The sequence below is a fragment of the Alexandromys fortis genome, unplaced genomic scaffold, assembly GCF_014885135.2.
Source record: "Alexandromys fortis isolate MF-2015 unplaced genomic scaffold, M_Fortis_MF-2015_v1.1 scaffold_27, whole genome shotgun sequence".
NCBI classification, from domain to species: domain Eukaryota; kingdom Metazoa; phylum Chordata; class Mammalia; order Rodentia; family Cricetidae; genus Alexandromys; species Alexandromys fortis.
The window spans coordinates 2,443,660-2,469,943 of record NW_026067952.1 but is presented as its reverse complement, the minus strand read 5'-3'; the positions used below and the strand labels follow the sequence as shown (position 1 = coordinate 2,469,943).

The window sequence follows — 26,284 nt, the reverse complement described above, 5'->3', positions numbered from 1 at the left end:
CACAGCCCTGAGCCTCCAAGGCCGCTCATTCATTTCCAGGCCTCTGACTCCAGGGTTACGACCTCCCCACAGCCTGCAGGGTAGGAAGGGAGGTTATAGACTTCTATCACAAACATCACTGGTGTGACCTTTAGTGAGTCCCCTCTCCTTTCAAGGTCTTAGAGTTTGGGTTTTGTTATAATGAACTGGACATTCGAACATTCATGTGGCCATCCTGTGTGAGGCAGGAGAATGGAATAAAGGGAATACAGCCCCACCCTCAGCCAGCCCAGCTCAAATGCCTAGTGCCACAGGTCATCCTGCCATGGGAACCCCTGGGGCCTTCTTCATCTCTCTTTACTTCTTCTTCAAATCCCACTTATCAAAATGAGGATGATAAGGGTCCACCCCACTCAGACACAGACCCTCAGAAGGGCCCTCCAACACAGCAAGCACTCAATGGCTGTGGTTCTTCCGCAGCACATCAGGTAAGACAGGGCACAGGTTCAGCTGAGATTGAAATGAACGAAGGGGTGGTGCCAATGATCTGATGCCACCTCAGCATGACCATCTTCTCAGAGCCCCACAGCGTGGGAGGGAACCATTTGAAGCCCAGTAAACCGGCATCATAAAGTGGGGTCAGTAGCCCTCATTTTTGTAGTCTGAATCTGGCCCACCCTGGTCTTGCCATGACCTACCATGCAAAAACAGCTCTCACATTCTTAAATAGTTCAAAATATCCAGAGCTTTGGGAGATGGCCCAGTTGGCAAAGTGCTTGCTGCACAAGTGTGAGTTCCTGAGCTTCATCTTTAGTCCCCAGTAAAAACCAAATGTGGTCTGTGCCTGTAACCCCAGCGCTGGGGAGGTGGAGGTGGGACAGTGTGGCCTGTGTCTGTAACCCCAGTGCTGGGGAGGTAGGGGTGGGACGGTGTGGCCTGTGTCTGTAACCCCAGCGCTGGGGAGGTGGGGGTAGAACAGTGTGGTCTGTGTCTGTAAGCCCAGCACTAGGGAGGTAGGGGTGGGACAGTGTGGCCTGTGTATGTGACCCCAGCTCTGGGGAGGTGGGGGTAGGACTAACCCTGGGGCTGGCTCACCAGTCATTCTAGCTGAATTGGTGAGCTCCAGTTTCCTTGAGAGAACCTCTCTCAAAATGCATGCTCCATGTGCACCTCCCTCAAACATATATGAACATGTATAATATACATGGGAACACGCAAGATTCATAGAAAAAGAACATTAGGGGATGATAAACTGATAAGAAATCTTAATTTTGGCTCCCATACATGCCTTTTTCTTGGCATGCAGTCGGCACTGGCACTCCGCCACCTTCTTCAAAGGCAGAGTGTGGAAATTACAACAGAGAGGCTCACAAGTCTAAAATGTTTACTGTCTGGTTATTTCCGGGGAACAGCTGCTAACCCCACTACCTGGCAAAACTCCTGTGTTACCTGGAAGGCTCTGGCCTTGTGACAACCCAGCTCTGCTACCTCTCCAACAGTGACAGTCTGGATTTGTCCTCCTGCCGTGGGAAAACCCCATCTGTGAAGCGCTTCTAAGTACATCTAGTTTTCAGGGCCATGCATGTTGAATGAGTAAACACGCATTGCCAAACACAGTCTGTGGATGGTGTATGGATCAATGTGCAATCTGTGTAGGAATCTATATGTGTATCTGTATGCAGTGAACATGTGTGTGCATGTATATGTATGTAGTGCACATGTGTGTGTTTGTGTATGTAGGTGTGCATGTGTACAAGTACACGTGTATGCAGTGTACGTGTATGTGCAGAAGTACATAAATGCACATGAGTGTTTATATGCAGTATATATGTGTGTGCATGTGTACACTTATATGCATGCAGTGTACTACATGTGTGTTTCTGAATTGTTCTTTAGGAGTCATCCTTTTTTTTTGTTTGTTTGTTTGGAGACAGTCTCACATGTAATGCTGACTGGCCTGGAACTCTTGTGTAGTCCAGGATGACCTCGAACTCGCAGAGATGAGCTACCATCCAAGTGTTAGGGTCAAAGACATGTACCATGATGCCTGGCATGTTGGTTTTTTTTTGGAGGGATAGAGCTTCTCACTGGCCTGGGAATCACTAATTTGGCCAGGTTGACTGGCCAGCAAGTCCCAGGGATCCACCTGTGTTCCCCTTCCCAGTGCTGGGATTACAAGCACGTGTCACTTCACCTGGCTTAATAACACGGGCTCTGAGGATGGAACTTGTGGGACAAGTCTGTTCTAGGCATGCTAACATAATAACTCATATCTGCAAAGAACATAGCTAGCATGGTTTCACGGGTAATACCATCCATGGCTCCAATGCTAACACCTGCTGCATTTATTGGCGTGAATGGCCCCCTGGGGGGTGACCAACCATTTTTGTCAAGGTTGGAAATTCCACCTTCCCCAGCATGGCGTGTGCGCGTGTAGGTTCTGTGATCAAGGAAGGAACGATGTTGGAGATAAGCAGCCCGTTTCGGCCCATGTAGGCGTAGATTTCAGGCCGCTCTTAAAGACATCAGTATAAAGTACGACATCTTAAAGCAGAAGTAATGGAGCAGCCACCTTTTCACCGTGAGAGAGAGAATCACAGGGTTGACAATGAAAAGTCCCGATGTACCCGTGCCTCCGAAGCGACCCCACAAGGCCTTTCTCTGATTCTGTCGTGTCTGAACAAAATAAGTCCCTATGTCTTAAGACACTGGAGGGCAGACACGCTTTCTATTGCTGCCGAGAGGATTCTCACTGATGTAGCCCTTTTCTGGTCACACTGCCTGGGTTCAAAGTCAGGCTCAGCCACCTTCTCTCTGCGTGATCTACAGTGGTCACTTCCATCTGAGCAGTGCCCACCACTCCCGCTCCCACCGCCCCCACTCCTACCACCCCCATTCCCACCACACACACACACACATACCTGAAAACACAGCAGCTGCTAAGAGCCCAGCAACAGAGGGTGGAGAGGTCAGACTCCTCGGTCAGTGTGGTCTGTGACAAGAGTCCTTATGGCAATATTGCCCCTCCTGCCAGCCCCTCCACTGAGATGGAGTCTCACTATATACTCCTGGCTGGCCTGGAACTCACTGAGATCAGCCTGTCTCTGCCTCCCAGGGGCTGGGATTTTAGAGGCGAGTCATCCCTACACCCTGTATTCCCGCTCCCATCATGGAGGACACTGTAGCAACAGCAGCACACTGTTCTCTTTACGGTTGGCTGGAGAATTACCTGAGCATTTGCATCTGGGAAAGAAACTGCAAACATTAGTGTAACCTCGTCAAATTCTTACGGAACGCCATCAGGAAGGGCTATCCTGGACCATGCCTTCTCCAGCATTACCGGAGAATTTGCACAGCCCCTGTTCTAACTTGTATGGGGAGGGAACTGCCCATCTGATGTTTGCCAGCCTCATTGCTTCCCTAGGTGCCCTTTTGGATCTCAGTGCTCGTGGGCACCTGTTCAAATGCTTACTAACAAACTTAACTCCAGCACCTACCTACTTCCAAATACAGAGAAAGAGTGCCAAACCCATTGCTTAGTATACAATGAATGCAAGTCTTAAAACTCCAGGGTTCCATGGTTTGGCATATCTGATTCTCAATGAACTGTCACCATTAAGACATAAGAGTGTGCCCAGCCCGTGTCTGTGTCCTGGGCCTTCTCCAGTGGCCTGTGGACCTTGCTCATCTCCCCGCACCCTGCAGCAGTGGTGTCGCCCTGGCAACCCTCCAGCCTCACCTGTGCTCTCATCATCCCGATGAAGGTCCTTCCGAGCTTCGCGGTGGCCGAAGAGGCTTTTGAGGATGGCATTGGCGATGGGCAGCATCATGGCAGTGGAGGCTGTGTTGCTCAGCCACATGGACAGGAATGAAGTGGTCACCATCATCCCCAGAATGAGCCTGGGCGGTAGAAAGAGTTAAGACTGGATCTAGAACGTGGGGTCCAAGAGGGACTATGGTCTACTTTCCTGAACCCCGGGAGTCTAAAGGGTTGATTTTCCAGGAAAGAAGTTAGAGTCCAGAGAAGGCAGATGAGTAACAGATAGGGGAGCAACTGCCAGACTTATCTGGGGTGTTTTGATTTTGGGGTGTGTGTCACGGCACATGCTCAGTTCTCTCTTCCCACTTGTAGGTGGGTTCTAGGATCTAACTCAGGTCACCAAGTTGGAGCAGCAAGTGCCTTTAGCCACTGAACTGTTTTGTCCACCCTTGGCTTGTTTTAGATCCAAGGAAAACTGAGTTTCTTGTGCTTAAAGGGATCTGGCCAAGAAGTCAGCCCAAAGCCTAGGGTTACCCTGCCTTGCCCTTTGGTCCTTAATGGTTACCATTCCAGAATGAAGTGACCCGGCACGAGATCTGCCAGCTGGCCCCCTCCTTGTCCTGCTCCCACTCCTGCCTGCACCCACTGCCAGCACCAAGCCCACCTGACTGCTTCTGTTCCCAGTCTCTGTTTGGTCCACCCCCACTAGCAGATTCTAGGTGTCACGGGCTTTTCCACCAGGAGCTAACTTAATACACAGAATTAAGTAGGAGGTAAGTGGAGGCTTTGTCACAGATTAAGTCATGTCTTTGGGATGGACCATCTCGCAGGCCTGGGTTGTTATTTTAAATCCTATGAGTTAGGCATCGTGCAATTAACAGCCTTCTACGAAGACTGAAGAGTCGGCAGACTGCCACAGGGATTCGTGGGAAAACAACAATACCTGCACCTGTAGATAGTAAAAACACTCTTCTCTTTTGGAGACAGAGGGTCTTGGCCTCAGTTTGAGGAGCCTGCTCACACTATTCCAAAACCCTGTGCACACAACGGAGGAGCCACACAATCTCCAATGACTTTGTATTTTATTTTATTGCTTCCTTTTGAGACAGGGTCTCATTGTGTTTCCCTGGCCATCCTGGAATTCACTATGCAGACCAGGCTGACCTTGAATTCACAAAGACCTACCTGCTTCTACCTTTTGAGAGCTGGGACTAAAGGCATGCCCTACCATGGCTGGCGTTAGATGACTTTTAAGCATATAGAGAACACTGTCACCAAATCAATGGTACATTGCATGTGTGCAGAACCCACCAAATTGTCAAGGAACTAGTAAGCCAAAACGTGAGGAATGACAGCTTCTGGCCCAATGGTCAAAGAGGAAGAACTTGTATGCCCCCCACCCATCACAGGCCCACCCTGTGGCACAGCCTTACCTGGCAGGCTGGACCCCAACCAGCATGAGGACCTTGAGGGCGATTCTCCGGTGCAAGTTCCATTCCTCGATGGCGCTGGCCATGATCAGGCCACTAAGAAAGAGGAAGTTGGTGTCGAGGAAGTACTGAGGGCAGACCTTGCTGGAGGGTAGAATGCCCATGAAGGGGAAGAGGATGATGGGTAGAAGAGCCGTCACCGACAGGGGCAGGGCCTCCGTGCACCAGTACACTGCCATCAGTAGGATGATATACAGGCAGCGGCCTTCCTGTGTGGGAGACGGGATGGACACATGGTCAGTGACTCGTGGTCAGGCCAGATGTGCTGTGGCAGGAGTGGGGACACCAAGGCTCCTTCTCTGTGGACAGATCATTTCGCTCAACTATAGAATCGGAAAGCTGTCTCTGTGCACAGCAGACACGGTTGGAGGTATATGAAAACACCCCCATGATCTCTGTGGGAAACCCAGAGGAAGAGAATGTTCACAATGGACTTTTCCAGAATCCCAGAAAGTTCTGGAAAGGCAGTGGGGGAGTGAGACAGAAGGAAACCAATAAAGAGTACTTAAAATGTTCCCCCAGGTACACCTGGAGCATGTCCTGGCGGGAACCCTAAAGGTTGTTGTTCTGGCTGGTTTTGTGTGTCAACGTGACACAATTCATAGTCATCAGAGATGAAGAGCCTCAGGTGAGAAAATGTTTCCCTGAGATCCAGCTGTAAGGAATTTTCTCAATTAATGATCAATGGGGAAGGATCTAGCCCACTGTGGGTGGAGCCATCCCTGGGTTGATGGTCCTGGGTTCTATAAGAAGGCAGACTGAAGAAGCCAAAGGAAGCAAGCCAGTAAACAGCATCCCTCCAGGGCGTCAGCTCCTGCCTCCAATGTCCAGCCATGCTTGAGCTCCTGTCCTGACTTCCTCCAATGAAGTGGAGCACAAGCAGAATAAACCCTTTCCTCCCCAGCTTGCTCTTTGGTCACAGCAGTAGAAACCCTGACTAAGAGAGTGGTGTAGCGGGTGTGTCCGTCCTTTGGATGTCAGGAAAAGATGTTGTCTACAGGATCATGCTTGAAAGCCACAGAGTCCAGAAGAAATAAGTGGAGGGAGGGAGAGAGGAAGGGAGGGAGGGAGGAAAAGAGAAAGGGAGGGAGGGAGGAAGGAAGGAAGGAAGGAAGAAAGAAAGAAAGAAAGAAAGAAAGAAAGAAAGAAAGAAAGAGAAGACCATCTCTCAGTATTTTAAGTCTGTTGAAGAAATTTTCGTAGGGCTGCACTGACTCTAACCTTGGTGGTTCTAAGCAGCAGAATTTCTCGAGCTGTTCTCTGGGATATAGCACAGTGGGGCATTTCCCAACTGGTTGCTTGTCATCCCTGGTTGAGAACTGCTCCTGAGAGCATTGACTCCTGGGAGGAGGAGGGAGCTACTGAACATGCCCTCCAACCAGAGAATCTCACCATGGAGGAAGGCAGATGCTGCAGGTGTTGAGTGATGGCAACTGCCATCCCTACAGGACACTCAGAGTGCTCAATGCAAGCACAGTTTTGATATGGAATGAAAGAGCTTACACTCACTGAGCTGTTCCGAGCCATTCACCCTGCTCTATGCACCACCTGACATGAGTCTCAGGGAAAGGTGGGTCCTGGGATGCCTGGGGTGACATCGGTGACTCCCCCTGGACCATCTTACATCTTTGCATTTGGAACAAAGACAAGTGTATAAGGTCCTTCACTTGGATCTTGGATCCTATGCAAAACATTTAGACTGCTGGACAGTCGCAGACCCTCCAGCATGCTGCTTGGACATGGTGCCTTGTTCCCCCCAGATCCACTTCTCCAGGAGAGATCATGTAACATGTTCTCCCAGCACCTCCCTGGGGGTAAGGTTGGGTTTGCTGAGCTGTGGGAGTAGAGAGGGTGGGACTGAGTGTGGAAAAGGCAGATGCTAGCATCTGAACTCGTGTGCTCTCTCCTTCCTCTGCGAACACTCAGCCTCTACTGCGGTGATAGTAAGAGGTGGGACCCTTAGAAATGGGACCAGTGCCCTTGTGAGGGGCCTTGGGGTCTTTCTTCAGCTCTGCGAAGACTCTAAAGCAGGGCACCTCTCTGAGGCTGATGCTGAGGCACCCAGTCAGCCAGCATCTCCATCTTGGACATTTGTGGGACTGCTAATCAGAATCGCAGAAGGTTTCCAGCCTTCGGGACTGTGAGCAATAAACCTGAATTGTTGATAAACTACCCAAGTTAAGGCACTTTGTCACAGAAGTTCAAATGGACTGAGACATCCTCCTGCCCGGTTCACATCATTGCTGCTGTGATACATTCAGCTTCTTCTGGCTTCAGATGCACACTTGGCCAAGACTCCCAGGGAAACAACATTCAGGGACCCGTTCTTTACCACCACGAAGTTTGGTGGTCTTTCAAGCAAGATGAAGGCAGAATATCGAATGCCATCACCCAAGCTTCCTAGTGAGATTCCATCACCCTTGCCCTAGGCTCTGCATTGTGGGTCACTGACACACCTTGGTTCAGACCCTGACTCTGGGTGCTTTGAAGAACCACGGAAAGAACAAAGCCTTCCAGGAGACAGCAGCAGCTTTCTGAACTGGGGCTAAGAGGTGTTTGGCACAGGGAAGGAGAGGGGATGCCTTTCTGCCTGTGCTGGAAGCTTCTTTTGTGTGGGAATCGAAAAGGAGTCGTGTTCTCCAGCTGGACCTGAGCCTGTCTAAGCCAAACCTAGCTAACAAGGGCTAGCATTGTTTACCCAGCATCCATCTGTAATGCTCTGAGGCAAGCAGATGGGAACATGGGCTGTTCTGTCGTGGTTTGGTTTTCGATTTGTGGAGTACCAGTGATTGAACCTAGCGCCTTGCACACGCCGGGAAACTTTCTAACTCTGAGCTGTGTCTCCAGCCCTCCTTTTACCTCTGTAGATTTTAAGTCAGGATTTCATTAGTTGTCCATGTTGATCTTGGACATATGGCAGAGGCCAGGCTGGCCTTAAACTTCACTCCTTCTGACTCAGCTTCCCAAGTATCTGGGATTACAGGTCTGAGTCACCATGTCTGGAAGGAAATATGTGGCTTTTTTTTCTTTAAAATGCATGCATGTGGATGTGTGTATACGTGTGTAAATTGTTGCGTGTGTAAAGGCTACCTCAGGCTTCACCAGTAATGCACCTGAGGAGAGAGCATCCTGAGATACGTAACAGTACAGAGTCCGGATCAGCTGGCTGCAGAGACTCCAGGACGCTGGACAGGAAGCAGGTTGTCTGAGTGGCAGGAGGACAGCCGTGGTCATATCAGCATTGTGACCCACGGCTCAGCGTTCTGATGGTCACTGAGTTTAGTTGTTTGGGGGGTTTGGAGTAAAGAAAAAAAACAGGGCTCAAAACTACTGCATACCCCAGGCTGCCCTCTAACTCAGTGTCCCACATTGCCTCAGCCTCTTGACTCCTGGGATGACAGGAGCAGGCTCTCACGCCCAGCCTGGTGTGCACTGTGGCTAAAAGAGACATAAAAGCCAAAACCTCACCCAAGCATGTAACATTCTTCACATTGAGCTCCAGCCTGCCTAGAGTAGAGGACCCCAGGGGCAGTACCAATGAGAAAGGATCCGAGATAGCCCATAGTGCTAAGTCATGGACACCCACAGTTCTGGTCCCTGGCCCCACACTCTCCTCCAAGGCTTGGTTCTAAAAGAACGGCCCCAAGTCTGTGGTGAGCAGCCAGCGCGGCACCTCACACAGTCGCTGTGAGAAATAAGAGGACAGAGGACGGGGTGGGAAAGGAAGCACCAAACACGGGAAGAACTGAGCTACAGAACAGGTGCCACAGAGCAAATGCTCCTCTGTGAAAGGCTAAAGCAGAAGGGATGGCCTCCCCCAAACCAATCTCCAAATAAGAAACAGAAACCACAGACAGGTGCCATAGGTTTGTAATCCCAGTGCCGGGCGGGCTGAGGCAGGAGGATCTGAGTTAGGTCTGTCTGGGCTATACTGCAAGCTCTGGGCCAGCCTGGTAGGATCCTGTCTTAAAAGGCAATAAATAATACCATGAAAATAAATTGATAAATGACTCTAACAATAGACATTCAATAAAGGGTGGTGAAAACCAGGGCGCAGGCAGAAAGTGGCAACATAAAGCCAGCCTGTTAGAGACAGGGACTGAGGGAAGGATTCAAAACAAATCAAAGGCAAGAAGACCCCACAAAATGAGAGTCAGGTCTGATGGAAGGCACACATCTGCATTCCTAGCACCTGAGAGGCAGAGGCAGCTGTAGGATCATGGCGCGTTCAAGTCCAACCTGGACTACATAGTTAGGACCAGTCTCAAATAAATGCTCATATACACAATCCACACTAACAAGTACATATACCATGTATCTACACACAGGCATACACACATACACAACGCACACATATTAGCTGTGGAGATCTAGAATAGAGCAATGAATAAGTAAGTTTTTTTTTTAATGAGCTCATCTCTAAGATAATTCTTCATAAACTACACATTTCAAAATGCATTTTCAGGCATTTTTTTAAAAATTGTTTATTTTTTATATATAATTGTGTTTTGCCTGCATGTATGTCTGTGTGAGGGTGTCAGATCCCCTGGAGCTGAAGTTACAGACAGTTGTGAGCTGCCATGTGGGTGCTGGAACTTGAACCCTGGTCCTCTGGAAGAGCAGCCAGTGCTCTGAACCTATGTGCCACCTCTCCAGATCCCATTTTCAGGCTTTTATTCCCCTAGGCTCTTATGGGATGCAGACTTCTCGGAATCCTGATTCTCAATTTGCAGAGGAGCAAATCGAGGCTCGGGGTGTTTGATGATACATCTGGAGAATTCTGCAACATCTTATCCCCACCCCAGGCCTCCAGACCCTGGACGGTAATTCCACTCAGTGCAACTTTCAGTGGTTCCCAGTGAGCCCCGTGAGCACTCGAAATGTGCCTAGTGCCACCAAGAAACTGGAATTTTAAATTTCACTTCTTTAAGTTTGTGACATGAGACTGCTGTATTTGAACAGGCGTGCAATATTCTTCTGTGCTAAAGACCGCTTGACTACTTCCCAGGTCCCATCCATATCAACTTCTTCCTAGCTCTGGACTGGGACATCTTTCTTGCTATGGCACCTGGTCTCTCAGACGGCTATCGTCTCCGGGTCTCATTTTCTGGGCCCTCCACTGTCAGTATCTTGCTTTGTTTTGTTTCTGAGTCATCCGATCTTCCAGCAAACTTCCCTCCGGAGTCAGAACCTCTGGGCAGAACCAAAAGCAAAGGAGTTACCCAGAACGACCCAGAAAGGAAACTGGGATGGACAAGTGTCTCCTCAATGACCTCTAAGAAAATTCAAAGGAACTGCAGCTGCTACTGCAACCTGCCTTGAGGAGTGAAGGGGGAAGCCAGCACTTCACAGATGTGGTTGGCAGATGTGTGGTCATGTGGTTGATCTGAGTTCATGAAACAGGAGGCCTAGAGGCAGAAGTGCAACCGATCTGCTCTGGGGTGCAATGAAATCGTGACTGCCATGTTTTCCCCCTTAGCCTACTATTCCACTGGTGGCCAGGATACTGACCTGTGAGCGCCCTGTGTGCTCTCCGTGGTCCTGAAAATTTCCCCAGCCTTTCCAGGTCTCAGCTTTTACATCTGTAAGTTGGGGATTTTAAGACAGAGCAGACCATTTTAGCACAGGGTCCTGGGGTCCCTCATAGTCCATCCACATGTTGGTATCACCTTCAAGATTGAAGGTGTGAGCACTCCCTCAGCGTATCTACTCAATACCGGAGGTGTCTGTGGGCACCAATCTAAACCATTTCAGGCTGGGCACGGTGATACACAGATAGCTGTTATCCCAGCACTCGGGATGACTGAAGCAGGAAGAGAGAGGGAGCAGTACTTTCTGTCCCTAGGAGCCTGAGCCTCACTTTACTCCCACCCCTCCCCATGGCCCTTAGAGACACTGAAGCCCAGTCGTGGCTCTAAGCTCCCCTCCAGTGGGGCGTTCCCCCTGTGAAGCATGTTCTTTCTTCACCCAGAGTGCTGTCAGAAAAGCAAGACTGACCCATGCAGAGCCCACCACTTACCCCGCCTTGCCCTGCCCGCAAGCCCACGTTGCTTGGTTTGTACCGTTTCTTCATCCCTGTAGCTGGTATCTACAGACCTGAGCATGGAGGTGAGCAAAAGCCCTGTCCTCACGGAGCTTGGGGCTAGAGGGAGGAGAGATTATGGGCTGTGGACCAGCTATCAACTACAGCTAGTGAGAAGAGGCTTAGCCTAGATAATCCCACCAAGAGCCCACAATACATGAGTGAAGATAAACTCTCTAGAGAGAGGCCCTTGAAGTGAGGCTGAGTGACAGGCCCTGCGGAGGGGGTCAGGCAGCCAGAGCTGCCACTTTTATCCCGACCTAAGCCCCAGGACAGACCTTTACTCTGAACCTTACTTGGTAGATCAGTTGAGTTTTTGAGTCAAGAGTCTTGTGTAGCCCAGGCTGGCCCCAAACTTAGTACATAGCCATTGTTGGCCTTGAACTCCTAGCCGCCCCCACTCCTTCTACTTCCTGAGAGCTAGGACTCCCAGGCATGCACCACTGGGTCCTAGAGCACAGATTGTGTACTTTCCCCAGACTACGAGGAGCCCCTCCCCCAACCTGCTCTGTGGGGTGCCCTGGGCTCACTTTTGTCCTAGTCTGGATAGGAGCAAGGGCAGAGTTGGCAGCTGGTTGCCCCTTGATCAGCCAAAGTCACACCAGGGCTACCCTGACACTCTGACTGGAGCCCTGCCTTCTCACAGGAAACATTGTAATTCCTCCGCCAAAGTAGGTCCCGTTTCAGCTCTTAGGTCGGACCTCGCCACAGGGATTAAAGTCTTTACACAAAGCATGCAGGGGGATGGGGAGAAAATGCCGTGTCAGAAAGTTAATTTTTGAGCTGGGGAATGATTTCCAGGCAGCCCAGGTGACTTTCCCCCCTTGCTCCAGGCTGGCCCCTCTGCCTGTGAGGGAAAGAGAAGGAAATAGCCAAGAGTAGGGGCTCAAAGAACCCCAAATCTGCTCTAGCATCCCTTCCCCTCGCCAGCTTCCCTGGAACCTCTGTCAGGGTGCGAGTGGGCGGCGACCAGGATGGTAGTAGAGAGTCAGGTGACCCTTAGGGGATAAGGAAGGAAACCGGCTGCCCACAGTGCTACCTGCTCCTCCCTTGGGGCTCATGTAGGCCCCAGGAACGTGCAACCACTGTTAGACCCCAAACATTGTGAGGGAAACAGCCAAGCAGGGCTGGAAGTGTCAGGCTTAGGGGCTCAGGTCGTAGTGTGCGATTTTGGCCAAGCCACCTCCTTCACTGAGCCATGCTTCACAGATAGCATGGGAACAATGGCATCTTATTACCACCATACAGGGGTTGGCATCTGGAAGACAGGTAGTCCCCCACAAAGCAGGTTTGGGACCTGGGGGGGGGCGCAGAAGAAGATAAGGAACCAAGAGGGAGGCAAAAACCTGGACCCGTAGGAACCTGCGGCTTAAGAAGTGGTGTCCAGTGCCATGGTGCCTGGGTTCGAATCCTGCCTCTATCACAACTCTTTTCATGAGAATTTCAACGTCTTAGCACAGCTATGGTGAGGGTTCTCCATCCTCATGCTACAAGTGCGAGGCCACTCCCCCGCAGGTGGCTGTCATTTTGTGCACATTACGTGCTTTTTACATTATATTTGCCCTACCTGGAGGCCTAACACTCTGAAGGCTGAAGCAGGAGGATTGAGAGCCTGCGGCCAGCCTAGGCTACACTATAAGACTCCTGTCTCAAACAAAGCCAAACAACAGGAGGCAGGCCTCAGACTTTGCTCCTGACTTCCGCAAGGGACTCCAGGTCTTTTCTGTAATGTCATTTAGACACAGACGCTGAAGAGACGAGTGTTTGGAGCACAGACCACTGGTCGGTGGCCCATAGGCCTAACAACACAAACAAGAGCCCAACAGAAACGTGCTCCGCCAAGCCAAGAAGCAGCCTAGTCAGAGGCCTTCACTAGTAAATGAGGGACCCGCGAAGGCCTCGGAGACCCGGAGACAAGGCCAGGAGGCGTCACCCAGTCCTAGGTGCAGACTCTGTACCACAGCTCCCAGACTTCAAGAGCTCTGGGGCTAGTGTTTATCCCTTCGGAGCCTCCCTGTGTGTCAGAGATTTACAGAAGGCTGCTCTCAGAGTACCAGAAACCTGTAAGTCTGACTCTCGGGTTCCCCTGTCTGTCTCATGGAAAGCAACTAAGCCCCTCTGGGTTCTCAACAGGGGAGAAAGGAGGCACTGGGGAGGGCAATGCTGCCCCTGTCCCCACCCATCCACAGGGAAGAGAGCAGGGACTGGAGAGCTGGTGGGAGGCGGGAATGTTGCCCCCTGTCCCCGCTCAGCGCAGTGCTGACCCCTGGACTCATTAGTAAATGTCCTGACAAGTTCAAGCTTCTGGAGCCATTCATTAAAAGTGGTCCTGAGGCAGCTCGCACTCTCTGGCTGCCTAAGCCCTCACTAATCATTCACAAAACACCAGGCGGGCAGGCACCAGTCAGGAATGGGCCCAGATCAGGAGTCCCCGCAACCTGACTCAACCCTCAGCAGACTGTGTTCCTCTGGAAAAAGAAGCTGACTCACTGTATGACCTTGAGCAGCTCCTACCCTGGCTGTGCCTCAGTTTCCCCAACTGTCCCACAATCTCATCAAACTCTAAACGTGGAGTCCAGGAGAGGCCTCCCACCCTTAGCAGCCCATGCTAAGGTCGACCTTCTCTGGGGATGGACTTGGGGAGAGTCCATCCCTGGTGGGATGAGCTTCAAATCCCATCGAGGTTGTTCCCGTCTGTGACCAGGGTCCCAGGGGGTTGAAGGTAGAAAGCCTAGATGTTCAAGGTCATCCTCAGCTACCTGAGGAGTTCAAGGCTAGCCTGGCCTACCTGAGACCCTGTCTCAAAAGCAAAAGAATGCTTCCTTTGACTTTGTATTGAGCACATGAATCCGAGGCACCTGTGTGCCTAGTACTGGGTGCAAGGCTGCATAACAGACGGGTCCAGAGTGCCTTGCATCTGTGCAGAGGTGAGCGTGGTGAGGAAACGGAGGCCAGTGAGCATGCGCCTGGCTTCTACTCAAAAAGGGATCTTAGCCCAGCCCAGATGCTTCATGGGTTAGATGCCTTATCACCTTGTGTCCATGGCCTCCTGGCATGGGGTCACTTGCCCCATCTCAGTGATCTGCCATTGATCTACCCAGGAAATTGGTCCTGTGCTTCTAGGCCTGGCCCTGGGACCCTCCAGTTCCTTTTGACAGGGAGCCTCTACAGTTCACAGATCCTCCCTCTCCAGGGCTCTTTGAGCCAAAGATAAGAAGGACAAGAGAGTGGCCACTGAGATTTTTCTCTGCACAGGCAGCCCACTAACACACATGATCCCTGTTCCAGCTTAGAGGGAAAGAACGGGGGCTCTAAGAAGTGAAGAGAGGCCAAAAGGGTTCCTGGATGAGCCCCATGTCCCGTTAAAGCCACCAGTCACCGGCTTACCATAATGCAAATATCAATGCTCCATGCTAGTCCTCAGTACTGCAAAGAGCTGCCCAAGCACCCCTGATGGGTGTTGCTCCTCAGTTTCTCAGATACACAAACTGGTCTCCCCCACATTCCTGCCAACTGCTTTTCAGCAGGCGGAAACCACAGCACAGAGAATCTGAATATCTTTCCCAAATTCAAAGAGCCAGGAAGGGGAAGAACAAGACTAGCCCAAGTCACTGTCCCACCTGCTTCTGGAGTCCATATCCAGCCTGGAGGTGATTCTTCAGGCTGCACCAGCTCGTGGTGGGCAGGCCCCTGCTCAGTACACAGCAGAAGACCTTCTGCGGGAAAGGTTCTATGTGCTCCTCCACTTCCTGCCTACCCTTGGAGGGTGGGTAGAGCTGTCTATAGGTTCCTTCTTGCTAGAAGGTGAGCCTGAGGTGGGGAGGACTGGGCCAGAAGCACCCTCAGGGTGACTGTCTCAGCCTCGGCAGCTTGATCAAGTAGCTGAGCTGCACCAACTCCAGCCTGCGGTTCTGGAGTCTCAGTTCCACTGGGTGACTCCTGGAAGGACGGGCCCATTGTGCTGAAGGGCAAGTTGAGGCTTGGAGAGGGCAGCAGCCCACCAGTGTTCCTTATCTAACACCTGGAGGTGCGGCTCCAGGCCAGCTCGAGACGGCTGCTGCGCTGCTCAGCTGCGCTGGGAGGTGCGGTGAAAGGGGAGTTTGTGCTGGACAGGGTGGGAACATTGAAGAAGGCTGTCCAGGGGAATTATGGGTCAATTACATGTTAAGAGGGGACTCTGAAAGTGTCTGGGGCTCACCAGAAGACAGATTTTTATGGAGATTGGAATGGACATAGGTAGTCGAGCCAGAGGTGGGGAAGGGAATTTAGGCTTGCCCACTGGGTTTAAGGCCTGGCTTTTTAGCCAACTGTATAATGTTGAGCCTCTCTATGCCTGAGTCGGTGATATCATCTGATGAGTGCAGGGTGGCCCTAGCACCTGCCAGGTGCCCTGGGGAAGCAGCCCTGTCTCACACGTGTTCTTTGGCCTCTCTAGATGTCTAACTTTGCCATTAGGAAAGTTGGGCCACAGTGGGATCAGCAAGCCGTGGTACTGCCTAGCCTCAGAGGGTCATGGGAAGGTAAGGGCTGGGAAGCAGGGTCATCCTGGCTCTCCTGGCTCTGGTCATCTCCAGGCCCAAGCCCTCTGTCTTCTGGGCTTCTGAGATCTAGATGGTGCCTTCCTTGAGGTGGCGGAGATAATGAAAGATAATCTTGTTCCACCTTCCAACACCCAGCTGCACCCTGCCTATTCTCTCTCTCTCTCTCTCTCTCTCTCTCTCTCTCTCTCTCTCTCTCTCTCCCTTTCTCTCCTGAAAACTGTTGATTATGGAGAGCTGGGGTGAGGGGCCATGAGAGGGAAGCTTTCTCTGCCCCCTATAACCCTTTCTTGCCCAGTGTGTAACCAGAAGCAGCTGGGCAGGGCACTGAGCAGGGCACTCAAGAGGAGACAGGCATGGTGGGCTCCTGAGTCGCTACCCATCTGTCGATGACTTCTGGGGCTTGCACCATGTGGTGGTAAGGTCCGGGGAGAATAGTAGAGGCCCACCATCTCTTGTGTAACAGGATGACCCAGGCATACCTCTCAGCCATGAATCCTGAGTGTGCGTCTGGCCCTCCTCACCTCAGTCTCTCCTTTCAGGAAGAAGGAACCTGCGCCCAGCTCTGTTGACCCTCCGAGCTGAGCTGCCCAGGGAGGAGGTGGAGGCACACACAGAACCCTTTCTTCCGGGGTTACCCTTTCATTCCCTCTGCCAGAAGCATCCAGCGTGAGGAGTCAAAGACACTGACACCCAGCCCTGCACACAGGCACCCGAACCTACTGCAGAGGTTTGAGGCCCGGGGTGCAGACCATCCGGGTTCAGCCATGGTTTCAACTTGTGTTAACGGTATCTGTGGACAGGGGAGTTGCTGAACTTGCCCCATGCCTCAGTTCACCCGATTCTGAACAGAGTGGCTGTGATGAGTGAGGGAGCCAATGCACAGCTGAAGCGTAGCTTGAGGTGTGGCATGTGTGGTACATCCTCTAAGGAGAGTGACCTCATTGTTCCCTTCCACCTTTCTCCAGGAAGACAGTGACCCTGGTGCCTCATTCACCCTGAACTTCTGTAAATCAAGGCAGAGGGGGAGCCTCAAAAAGGAATCTGTAGGTCAGTGCCTGGCACAGGTGTCCTTGCAGCTGACATGTGGCACTGAGGCAACCAGGGGCAGCTGTTGGCAAGGCTGGGGGAGAAACGCTTCCTGTGTCACGTGCAGTTTAGGCAGGGCCAGACCCCCGTACCTTATTCTCTCCTGTACTCTCCAAGAAAGAAACTAGGAAAAAAATATCCCGTTCAAAATAGATTCCCCCAAAATTAAGTACCTGTGAATACAGTTAACCACAGAAGAGAAAGACCTCACAATGAAAATTTCAAGTCTGTTTTAAAAACAGAAATCACAGAAGATACTTACTGATGGGAAGACCACCCACGCTCCTGGACTGGCAGACTTAATATTGTGGAGATGGCTACCCTACCAAAATTAATGTGTGGGTTTAATGCAATACCTATCAAAATTCTGATGCCACACCTCACCGATCTAGAAAAAAAAAAACAACCCAGAAATTCATATGGGATCACAGATAGCCCAAGCAAACCTAAGTAGTGAAAACATAGTTGGAAGGGTCACCATACATGACCTCAAATTATACTATAGAGCTATAGTGACAAAGACAGCCTGGTGTTGCGGAGGAGCAGACAGGTCGACTGGAACAGAATTGGGAACCTGGAAATAAACTGACAAAGCCACCTAGGTTTTGACAAAGGAGGCAAAAAGGTACATTGGGAAAAGGAGAGCTTGTTCAACTGGTACTGACAGAACTGGGAATCCACCTGCAGAAGACAAACACTTGAGTCCAGCTTTCACCCTGCCCAAAAATCAGCATGAGAGAGATGAGAGACCTTAAAATCCAAAGCACTGAACATCCTAGACAGCAGCCAGGGAAGATGCCTCAAGGCAGCAGGGTCGGCAAGAACTGCCTGACCAGAATTCCTACGGCCTGGGAACCAGCCCAAGTACCAACAGCTGGAACTCTGTGGAGATAAAGTCAGCTCATGGAGAAGGAAACAGCCAGCAGAGTTAACAGTTGGCATGGGAGGTTCACAGGATGGGCAGCAGGCTTTTCCAGATCTGCTTCAGACAGGGGCTAAGAGCAGAACTTACGAAGAATCTCAGAAATTAAAAGTCAAGGCAATAAATCCATCAGCAAATGGGCAAATGAAAAGAATAGGCAGCTTCCCAAGAGGAAGGAGGGAAGGGAGAAGGAAGGGAGGGAGGGAGGAAGGAGGGAGGGACGGAGGGAGGGAGGGAGGGAGGGAGGGAGAGAGCGAAGGAGGGAAGGAAGGGAGGGAGGGAGGGAGGGAGGGAGGGAGGGAGGGAGGGAGGGAGGGAGGGAGGGAGGGAGGGAGGGAGGGAGGGAGGGAAGGAAGGAGGGGAGGGAGGGAGGGAGGGAGGGAGGGAGGGAGGGAGGGAAGAAGGGAAGGAAGGAAGGAAGGAAGGAGGGAAGGAAGGAAGGAAGGAAGGAAGGAAGGAAGGAAGGAAGAGAAACACAAATAGCCAATCTCTAATTTTGAAAGGGTTCAATATCCCTGAATCAGCAAAATGCAAATGACAGGAGACAGGACGTGGGGTTTTCTGGGTATATCCCAGGAGCAGAATAGCTGGCTCATGTTAGTACTATTTAATATGTTCTGAGGACCCTCCAAGCAAGTTTCCATGATGGTCCTATGAATTTGTATGTCCACCAGCAGTAAGTAAGGGTTCCTCTTTCTCGACATCCTCTCCAATATTTCTGTCAGATTTTTTTAGTAGTATAATACTTATTTATCTCTGCCATAGTAGTGAGTGCTCTTAACCACTGAGGCGTCTCTCCAGTCCCCTGTCATCATGCTTCTTGATAAAAGCCGTTGTGACTGGGGCAAGGGACTATCTCAAAGTAGTCCTTGAACTATTCTATACCATGGTTGCTTCACACACACACACACACACACACACACACACACACACACACACCGAGATGCCCTGAACATCCCTGAGCTGGCACATGAATCTTGAACTGTGGTTCTTCAAGGACTTCTGGCAAATGGGGAGAGGTCCCTCCCTGCAGCCTCCTGGGTTGGGTTCCAGCATTTCCCCCTCAGAATACCGAGGGCCCTCTCAGCCCAGCCCACAAATTAAGGTATCTCTGGGAAACTGTGAGTCCCCACTGGGCTGGGTGGCAGAGGCATGCTATCCTGGAAAGCCCTTCTCCAGTGTCTTCATCCTTCGGGTTGCTGCCACACCTAGTGTGGGTTTCAGAGACAGAGCATAGACACTGGTCCCCTCGTCTTGCAGGCAGCGGCAGCCAGCCTTTATTAGGCACCTGTTGGCACCAAACATTTTTGTTTTCCTGGCAAGTGGGTTTTACTGAGCCACTCTGCAGGGGAGAAAGTTGAGGCTGGGGAGCTGGGGAGCTGGGGAGGGAAACAACTTGCCAGGAGGCTGTGTGGTCACGTGTCTCTTTCCAAGTCCCTGGTGCACCTGCACTGGAGGCAGCGGCATGGCACTGGCATGCTGACTGTGTCTTCAGGGTCTGGGGTATCAGAACCCTTGGTTCATCAGTGCAGAGAGCACCGTCCTGTGGGGCCGGGTCAGGACACTCGATCTAGCCCCCTGCTGCACCACCAGGAACCACGCGGACCTGTTTACACACCTGGCAGAAGTATGGAGAAGTGGAAAGCTGGCTGGGCCTCAGAGGACTACGGCTGGGGCCCGGAGCTAGGGATGCCCACAAGCGATGGGAGGCTGACCACCTAGCTGGGAGGACTCCTAGGATGCTCTGGGGTTCCCCACTGGGGAGCCCAGGCCTGCTTCCCTCTGTCCCCTGACCTCAATCTCCCAGCTGAAGAAGCAGAGGCTGTTGTTTTCAGTTCAAGTGTGCCACAAGCCAGATGTGGGCAGAGGTTTTAGGAGGCGTACACACTCTGAAACCAGGACCTGTGTTTAAACCCAAGCTTGACCACTCTGCTGTTGCCAAATGCCCTCCATGTGTCAGGCAATGTCCTAGACCGTAGGGACCCACAGGGAACCATAGCAGATGGGGCTTTGCTCTGCTGCTGCCCGCAGTCCAGGGCGAGAGAACACTGAACAAAGCCAGGGACCTGTACACGACTCCATGCAGACAATGAAGTGGAGTAGCTTTGCAGGGGCTGCGGGGTGAGTGGGTCAAGATCTTTCAAAGTGGTCATCTAGGAGGACTCCCTGGAAGTGATGTCCTTGGGCCTAAGACCTCAATAACCAGAGGCATCCTGCTGCACAGATTGGCTCAGGAGAGTTCCAGGACAAAGAAAGAGCAAAAGCCCTGAGGCAGGCACAGCTGGGCAGGTGTGAAGAACCGGCAGGCTCACCAGTGTCTGGATGGATAATAGTAGGTAAAGAAGCGAGGGCAGTAGAGAGTTTCTACGCCCGTTTTTTCTACTCCCGGTGGTCTGACACTAGGAGGGGCCGCACCACCCAAGGTGCACGGATTCCTGGAGCTAAGAAGTCTGCAGCATTGCTCATACCAGTGGCAGAGGAACCACTGCAGAGCTCACCCTCCAGCTGCCTGCTCAGAGGGACTCACGCTCCAGGCTGCTCTTCACCTCCCCAGATCAGTCCAGGGCCAGACACTATCTGGGGACAACCCTGTGTCCCAGAGCCCACTGAGACCCTCCCAGTGGGCAGCCTTGATCTGTAGCCCAGCCTCAGCCCTACCTCAACTTTCATTCCTATAGAAGAGTCTCCTCCCTCCCTCTCTCCCTCCCTCTCTCCCTCCCTCTCTTTGTCTCCTGCAGGCCCTGGGCATCCCAGTTTCCCTTGGTGGCATGGTGGCCTGCTCCTGTTTCTAGGCACTCAGGAGTGTGACACACTTCTTCCTCCATGACAGCCCCCCTGTGTCTAGGAGCTCACTGATAAATCCTGGCACCATGAGAGGAGGTGGCAGGTAGACGACAGCCCCGTGTAGGGCAGGGCCCGGAAGTGACTCAAGACCTCTGCTAAAGTTCCTGCTGCTCTACTGCCTGGAGTCCTGGAGGCTGCCTTTTCTGATGTCATAGGATCGGTTCCATTGAATACAATGTGCCACACACATAGTAGGCTCTCAGCCAGACTCAGAGTAGGTGCTTGGCCAGTGTGACTTCTGTCAGTTCCTACGCTCCAGGGTCAAGGTGCCCTGAAGTGTGGGGCAGTCGGAGGCCCTCTTCCCTGCCTCTCCCAGGATTGTCCTGCCCTCCTCCATCCTGTTCCTACTCCGTCCAGGCCAGGAACAATCGATGGGACAGATGACCCAAGGTAAAAGCTTCTTCGTTCGTCCCTGCCACCCCGGCACCATGGGGACAAACAACGCTTTGGCTCCACCTGGGAAGCACCCTACGGCAGCCATGAGCCAGCACTCCCAGAGCCGGGCCCCAGGGTCTGCAGGGGCGGGCAGGGAGGACCACAGGAACTCAGGGGCTCCTCCAGGGTCACAGGATTTGTGAGAAGTGTACCGCGAGGGCTTGGCTGGTGACCAGCATTCCTTTGCTCTCTTATGCAACACGTATTTGCCGAGTGTCTACTACACGTCGCACCCCATGCTGGACTGAAGACACCGCGGTGACGGGGACAGGGAACCCTGTCCGGGGGATTGTAGACAGCATGCCGCTAGATACATCTAACGATCAAGGTGGTGAGGGGAAGGGGCAGAGAACAGAGCAAGGTGTGCAGATCTTTTGTTTTCTCTTTTAGATGGGACTTGCAGGTGGGGGTGGTGAAGGCCTTGGAGGAGGCAAGCAAGGTGGGTGAAGTGAGGTGTCCACCTCTAAGGCTCCTCAGGAAGCAGTGGTTCAGATAGAGGGGAACAGGTGCAAAGACCCTGGGGTGAGAGCCAGTTCTGAGGTCATCACGGCACCTTCCACCTCCAATACCACCTGGTCCTTCCTATATAACTCATGTGATAACGGTTCACCTAGATAACAGGAAGGGTCTTCCCTTCAGTGGGTCACCTCTGTGAAGTCCCTCTCTTACACGTCACACAAGGGCTTTGGGCCCCACCATCTTTGGTGACCATTGTTCAGAAACTTCCTGAACTTAAGAGCCACCAACCATCACGTGGGTGGTCCCTGAGTTTTCATAGGGGGACAGTGAGCAGCCAGGGCCCCCAAACACCCTCACAGTCGCCCAGCGGGGCAGGAGCTCATGCCGAGTCCGCCGGATGAAGTACAAAAGGTCAGCACAGAAGACTAGATGGGACACAGAAGGCAGCAGGCTGTCCCTGTGCCTCCTCTTCCTTCCCTCCTGTCACCTCTGAAACCGAGTCTGGGCTTCCATCCTGCCATCTTTGCTAACGATTTGATACCTTAAGTATGAACCCTGCCTGTCAGGTCCTGGGCTTTGGGGAAGCACCGTGTGGCCAGCATCACCAGGCCCTGGAGTCTGCATGCGTGTTGCTGTCTCTGTTCATTCAGTCATCACAATCTTGGATTTTCATACACGGACCCTACACAAAGGCTCCTCTGTAAGTAGGTGTGTTTAAGTCTTCTGGAAAGGGGTGGGGAGCAGTGTGGGACTGTGTTCCTCTAATAAGTAAACAAGAGGAACACGATCAAGTAAATAAAGCTGTGCAGGACCGGTGACTGCTGTGGTGGTATTTACAGCTGGAGGTAAAGTCAGACCCTGTTCCTAGCTTCCTGGGATTCAACGTGGTGTGTGTCTTTGTGTATGTGTGCCTGTGTGCATGTGTGTGTGTATCTGTGTGTGTCTGTGTGCATGTGTGTATGTGTTCATGTATAAGCAGGTGCTCACCTAGAGACTAGAGGACAACCTTAGGTGTCATCCTCAGGAAGGCTAGCCACCTCCTTGAAACAGAGTCTCTCGGAGGGGCCCAGAGGATAAGTGGCCATGTTGAAAGGGAGGCTCAGAGGAGCTAGGGACTTGCCAGGGTCTGTGGGATGAGAATCCAGTCCTGATTTCAAATCCCACAAACGGGGAAGGAAAAGCCTTCCATGGCCACCCACTGGTATTAAGAATAAGCCAATCATAAGAAAGGGTATCTCTGAACTTGCAGATGAACTACCACCCCCTAAATAGATGACCACCCCAGGTCAAGCCTCTCCAGAGACACCTATGATAGGCAGATTTTAAAGTGTGTGTGTGTGGAAGGGTGTTCCCCAGGGGGATCCAGCTGTGCCCCAAGGCTCAATGTAGCCTCGATTGCAGCTTGCTCAGTGCCCCGTCTGTACAACATTCTGTAGCTGTCCCGCCTGGAACATCTCAGCCACCCTTCCTCAGAGCATCCTCAGCATCACCCCCCGGTGCAGCAGTCACAGTGGCCAGAGGGTCAGCAGCTGTCTGAGCCTTGTGGGGATCAGAAGGAAAGAAGCAACTTTCTTCCCTCTGGAAGACAGGCTGTCAAGCAGATGGGCTGGCGTTGATCACAAAGCAGGTTATAATGGTCCCGGTCACACTCACTAGCTATCCGGGGCTACTTGTACACTTCCACCTCCTGAGACAGCCATTGGTGGAAAACATGGCAGACTCTTGGCTTCCGAAGTTGCTAGGGGTCATGGAAAAAGAGCCTCAAGGTGCTGGGAATTCTAGGCCTCAACTTGGCTCGCTCCATTCCTCTCAGGTCAGACCTTACATCCTAGTATAAGACATAGTGCCAGGAGCTTCTCTGTTCCTGACCCCAGCTTCCCACAGTGAACCAGTTCCATCTGGATCAGTGACCCTGACACATCAGAAACGTGGCCCAGAGGCATCACAGAGGTTGAAACCAGGGCTGAACTGGGGCAAGTGCTGCTATTCCACGACACACCAGATGGCAGATGCCCAGGCCCTCCGAGTTTCTTCCCTTCTCTGCCACACTCAAGCATTTCCAATGCCACCTACATGGTGACCTTGGCTTGCCTTGGGCTCAGAGGCTTCCAGGAGGCCATCTGATGACAAGGGAAAGGGGGCAGACACTACAGATGCTCCGAGTTGCAATTAGCATTTTCAGACTGGCCCACCAGACTTAGAGAGATCATATCCACACGGCCTACAAGCTACAAACCCAGAATGAGCAATAAAAACCCTCCATGGAATCACATTTTATGTCACACAAAGAATAGAACAGGCCAGCTCCCACCAGCCAGGAACTTGAGGAGAACTATCTAAACCATTCTGAGTGCACAAGGGCCAAGCCTTCTTACCCAAACTGACCCATTTGCCTCCCAAGAGGAGGACCTGCCTGTCAGTCACTAAGAGGCAGTGACATCTAGGGTCACATCAAGAGTTCTCACCAGGGAGTCCCACCAAGGTCTTTGTTTGATAACTAAGGTATCAGTACAGGGTGCACAACACCACCTTCTCACACTGCCACATGGTGTCATCTACGAATGCTTGAGAACCCACCATTGAGTTACCAAATATACATGTATAAATACATATAAAGATATATATCATGATGTTTTCACTAAGTTTGAGATTGCGGCAGGTTACCAGCCTTGCTGAGTTTTCACGTCCCTGCTTGTCAAGGATGAAGGCAAATCCAGTCACCTCCTTGGTTGAGTGGACAGTACAGGAGACGGCTGCAGAGCCTGGCCCGAGACCCTTTCTCATCAGGCTGCCCAGCCTGCCATACTCCCTGCTGTCCACAAATCCAACACAAGGTCAGGCGGCTGTGGCTGTCCCACTCACTTAAAGCCAGGGTAGGAATGCCCTTTCTCTTGGTGAGACCTCCTCAGAGACCCGTGCTGGTGGACCCGCTCCTGGGTTTACAGTTTCGCCTCTGGGGCAGGGCACACAGCAACCATGGGACCATTCAGGAATACTGCTCCTATATGGCGACCGCCTTTATCCAGACCTCTGCTGGCCCCTAGGACCAGCATCCCAGCTTGACCTTCCACCTTTTCCCAAGCCAGTTGCACCAGCCTCTACCAGCCTCTGATCATCCCATTTTAAAGCTAAGAAAAGTGAGAGCCAGAGAAGGAAGGAGGCTGGGGAGCCCCCAGGCCAGCGATTCGCCCAGGGCCCCGTTGGTCTTGGCAAGGGTGACATACTCCTTCTACGGTTATTTATTTGCTCTCTTCAAAGTCAACAGGGTCTGATAGGCTGGAGAAGTGAGCACCAAAGAACTCGCTAGAACAATAATCTAGAGACACCGTTTCTTGTCAGGCATGATGGAGGCCTTCTGCAGGTTGCTGCTGGGGCCCAGCTGCTTACTCTTGGGTGTCATATTTTAAATGACACCTTAAGCTATCCTTTATTTTGTGAACATTGACTAATTTATTGACGTAGCCAAGAATCTTCTAGAATAGGCTAAGTGTGATGGGATCTCGCACCCTCTGGGTACTGGTGCCGGAGCCCCTAGGAACTGGTGTGAGCCCTGAGCTCACCCCAGCCCTCCCTGGGTTCTCGGCACTCGGGTCCTCACTCGAAGGCACTCTGAGAGTGTTGCTGTCTCCAGCCTTAGCTGTCCTAGCTTGAGCTGGGCCTCTGTAGAGACTTTTCAGAGGTGACACAGGTCAGGTGGTGTCTTCCCTAGGAAGCGCTCAGGAAGGTGTTGGTCTCCCACCATTGAGCAACTTGGTACAGAGCAAAAGCAGCTGGCACGCATTAGGCGCTTACTACATACCGGGCTAGTTCTAAGACACCGACGTACACTGACTCCTTCAAATTCACCGTGTTGCGTTATCGCATCCCCTTTTTAGACAGAGGTAAGCAAACCAAAGTTCAGAGAGGTTAAGTGACTGGCGGCCGGTCACACATTTGTCACTGTGAAGGGAGATGCCCCAGTAGCAGCAAGCAAGCGGTTAGAACTCAAAATCTAGAATTCCTTTAGAAGTGGGGAAGAGTCGGAGCGTCCAGAAAGGCAAGGAAAGGAGTTCTTAGTGGGAGGCAGGCTCAAGCGGGGAGGGTCTCGGCCCGGGGCCACCGTACCTTGGGCGGCAGGGCGAAGAGCACCGGCAGCAGAGCCAGCGGCACCAGCACCAGCACCAGCAGGCGCCGTGCGCTCCACACCTTCTTGGCCAGCGCCGCCAGCGCCGCCATCCGCGCGATCGCCGGAGACCGGGCGGCCCGACTGCCCCTCAGCGGCGGGCAGGGACCTAAAACCCCGAGGGGCGGGGAGGAGCCACACGGAACCGCCCCGGCCGCGCCTCCTGGGCGGCAAAGAGTCGGGGGACAAGGAGCAGGGAAGGGGCCCCAGAGCCCCCACCCCGCAGACCCGCCCCACGCTAGGCGCTCTGAACTCAGGTGGGAAATGGGGCGAAGACCAGGTGGGGCTGAAGGCCTCAGCACTGTCACCCCAGTTCAGACCCTACGGGACAGACCACGCTGCTGTGACCCACAAATGGCCTCGAGTGACCGGGCTTGCAGCCTCTTCCAGACTTGGAGGTCGGTGGGGAGTTTAAATGAGATAGTGCTTCGTGCAAAGGGCACAGTCACCTGTGGGTGGGAGTCTTCCCTTTGCAGTGGCAGCTGCTCCAGACTGATGGTTGTGTGATTTTGAGACAGGCTCTC

General features: G+C 52.3%; 1 protein-coding gene across 1 annotated transcript in view; it reads right to left on the bottom strand.

Annotated features, from left to right (window-relative positions):
* Positions 1 to 25,857, bottom strand: part of Slc13a3 (solute carrier family 13 member 3) — a 58,254-nt gene extending 32,397 nt beyond the window's left edge. Inside the window, exons 1-3 of the mRNA XM_050151260.1 lie at positions 25,703 to 25,857; positions 5,173 to 5,438; positions 3,719 to 3,879 (exon numbers count right to left, since the gene is read on the bottom strand). Of these exons, the coding sequence (XP_050007217.1) occupies positions 3,719 to 3,879; positions 5,173 to 5,438; positions 25,703 to 25,813 (538 nt within the window). The 5' untranslated portion in view covers positions 25,814 to 25,857. The remainder of the gene's footprint in view (positions 1 to 3,718; positions 3,880 to 5,172; positions 5,439 to 25,702) is intronic.
* Positions 25,858 to 26,284: the final 427 nt, after the last annotated feature.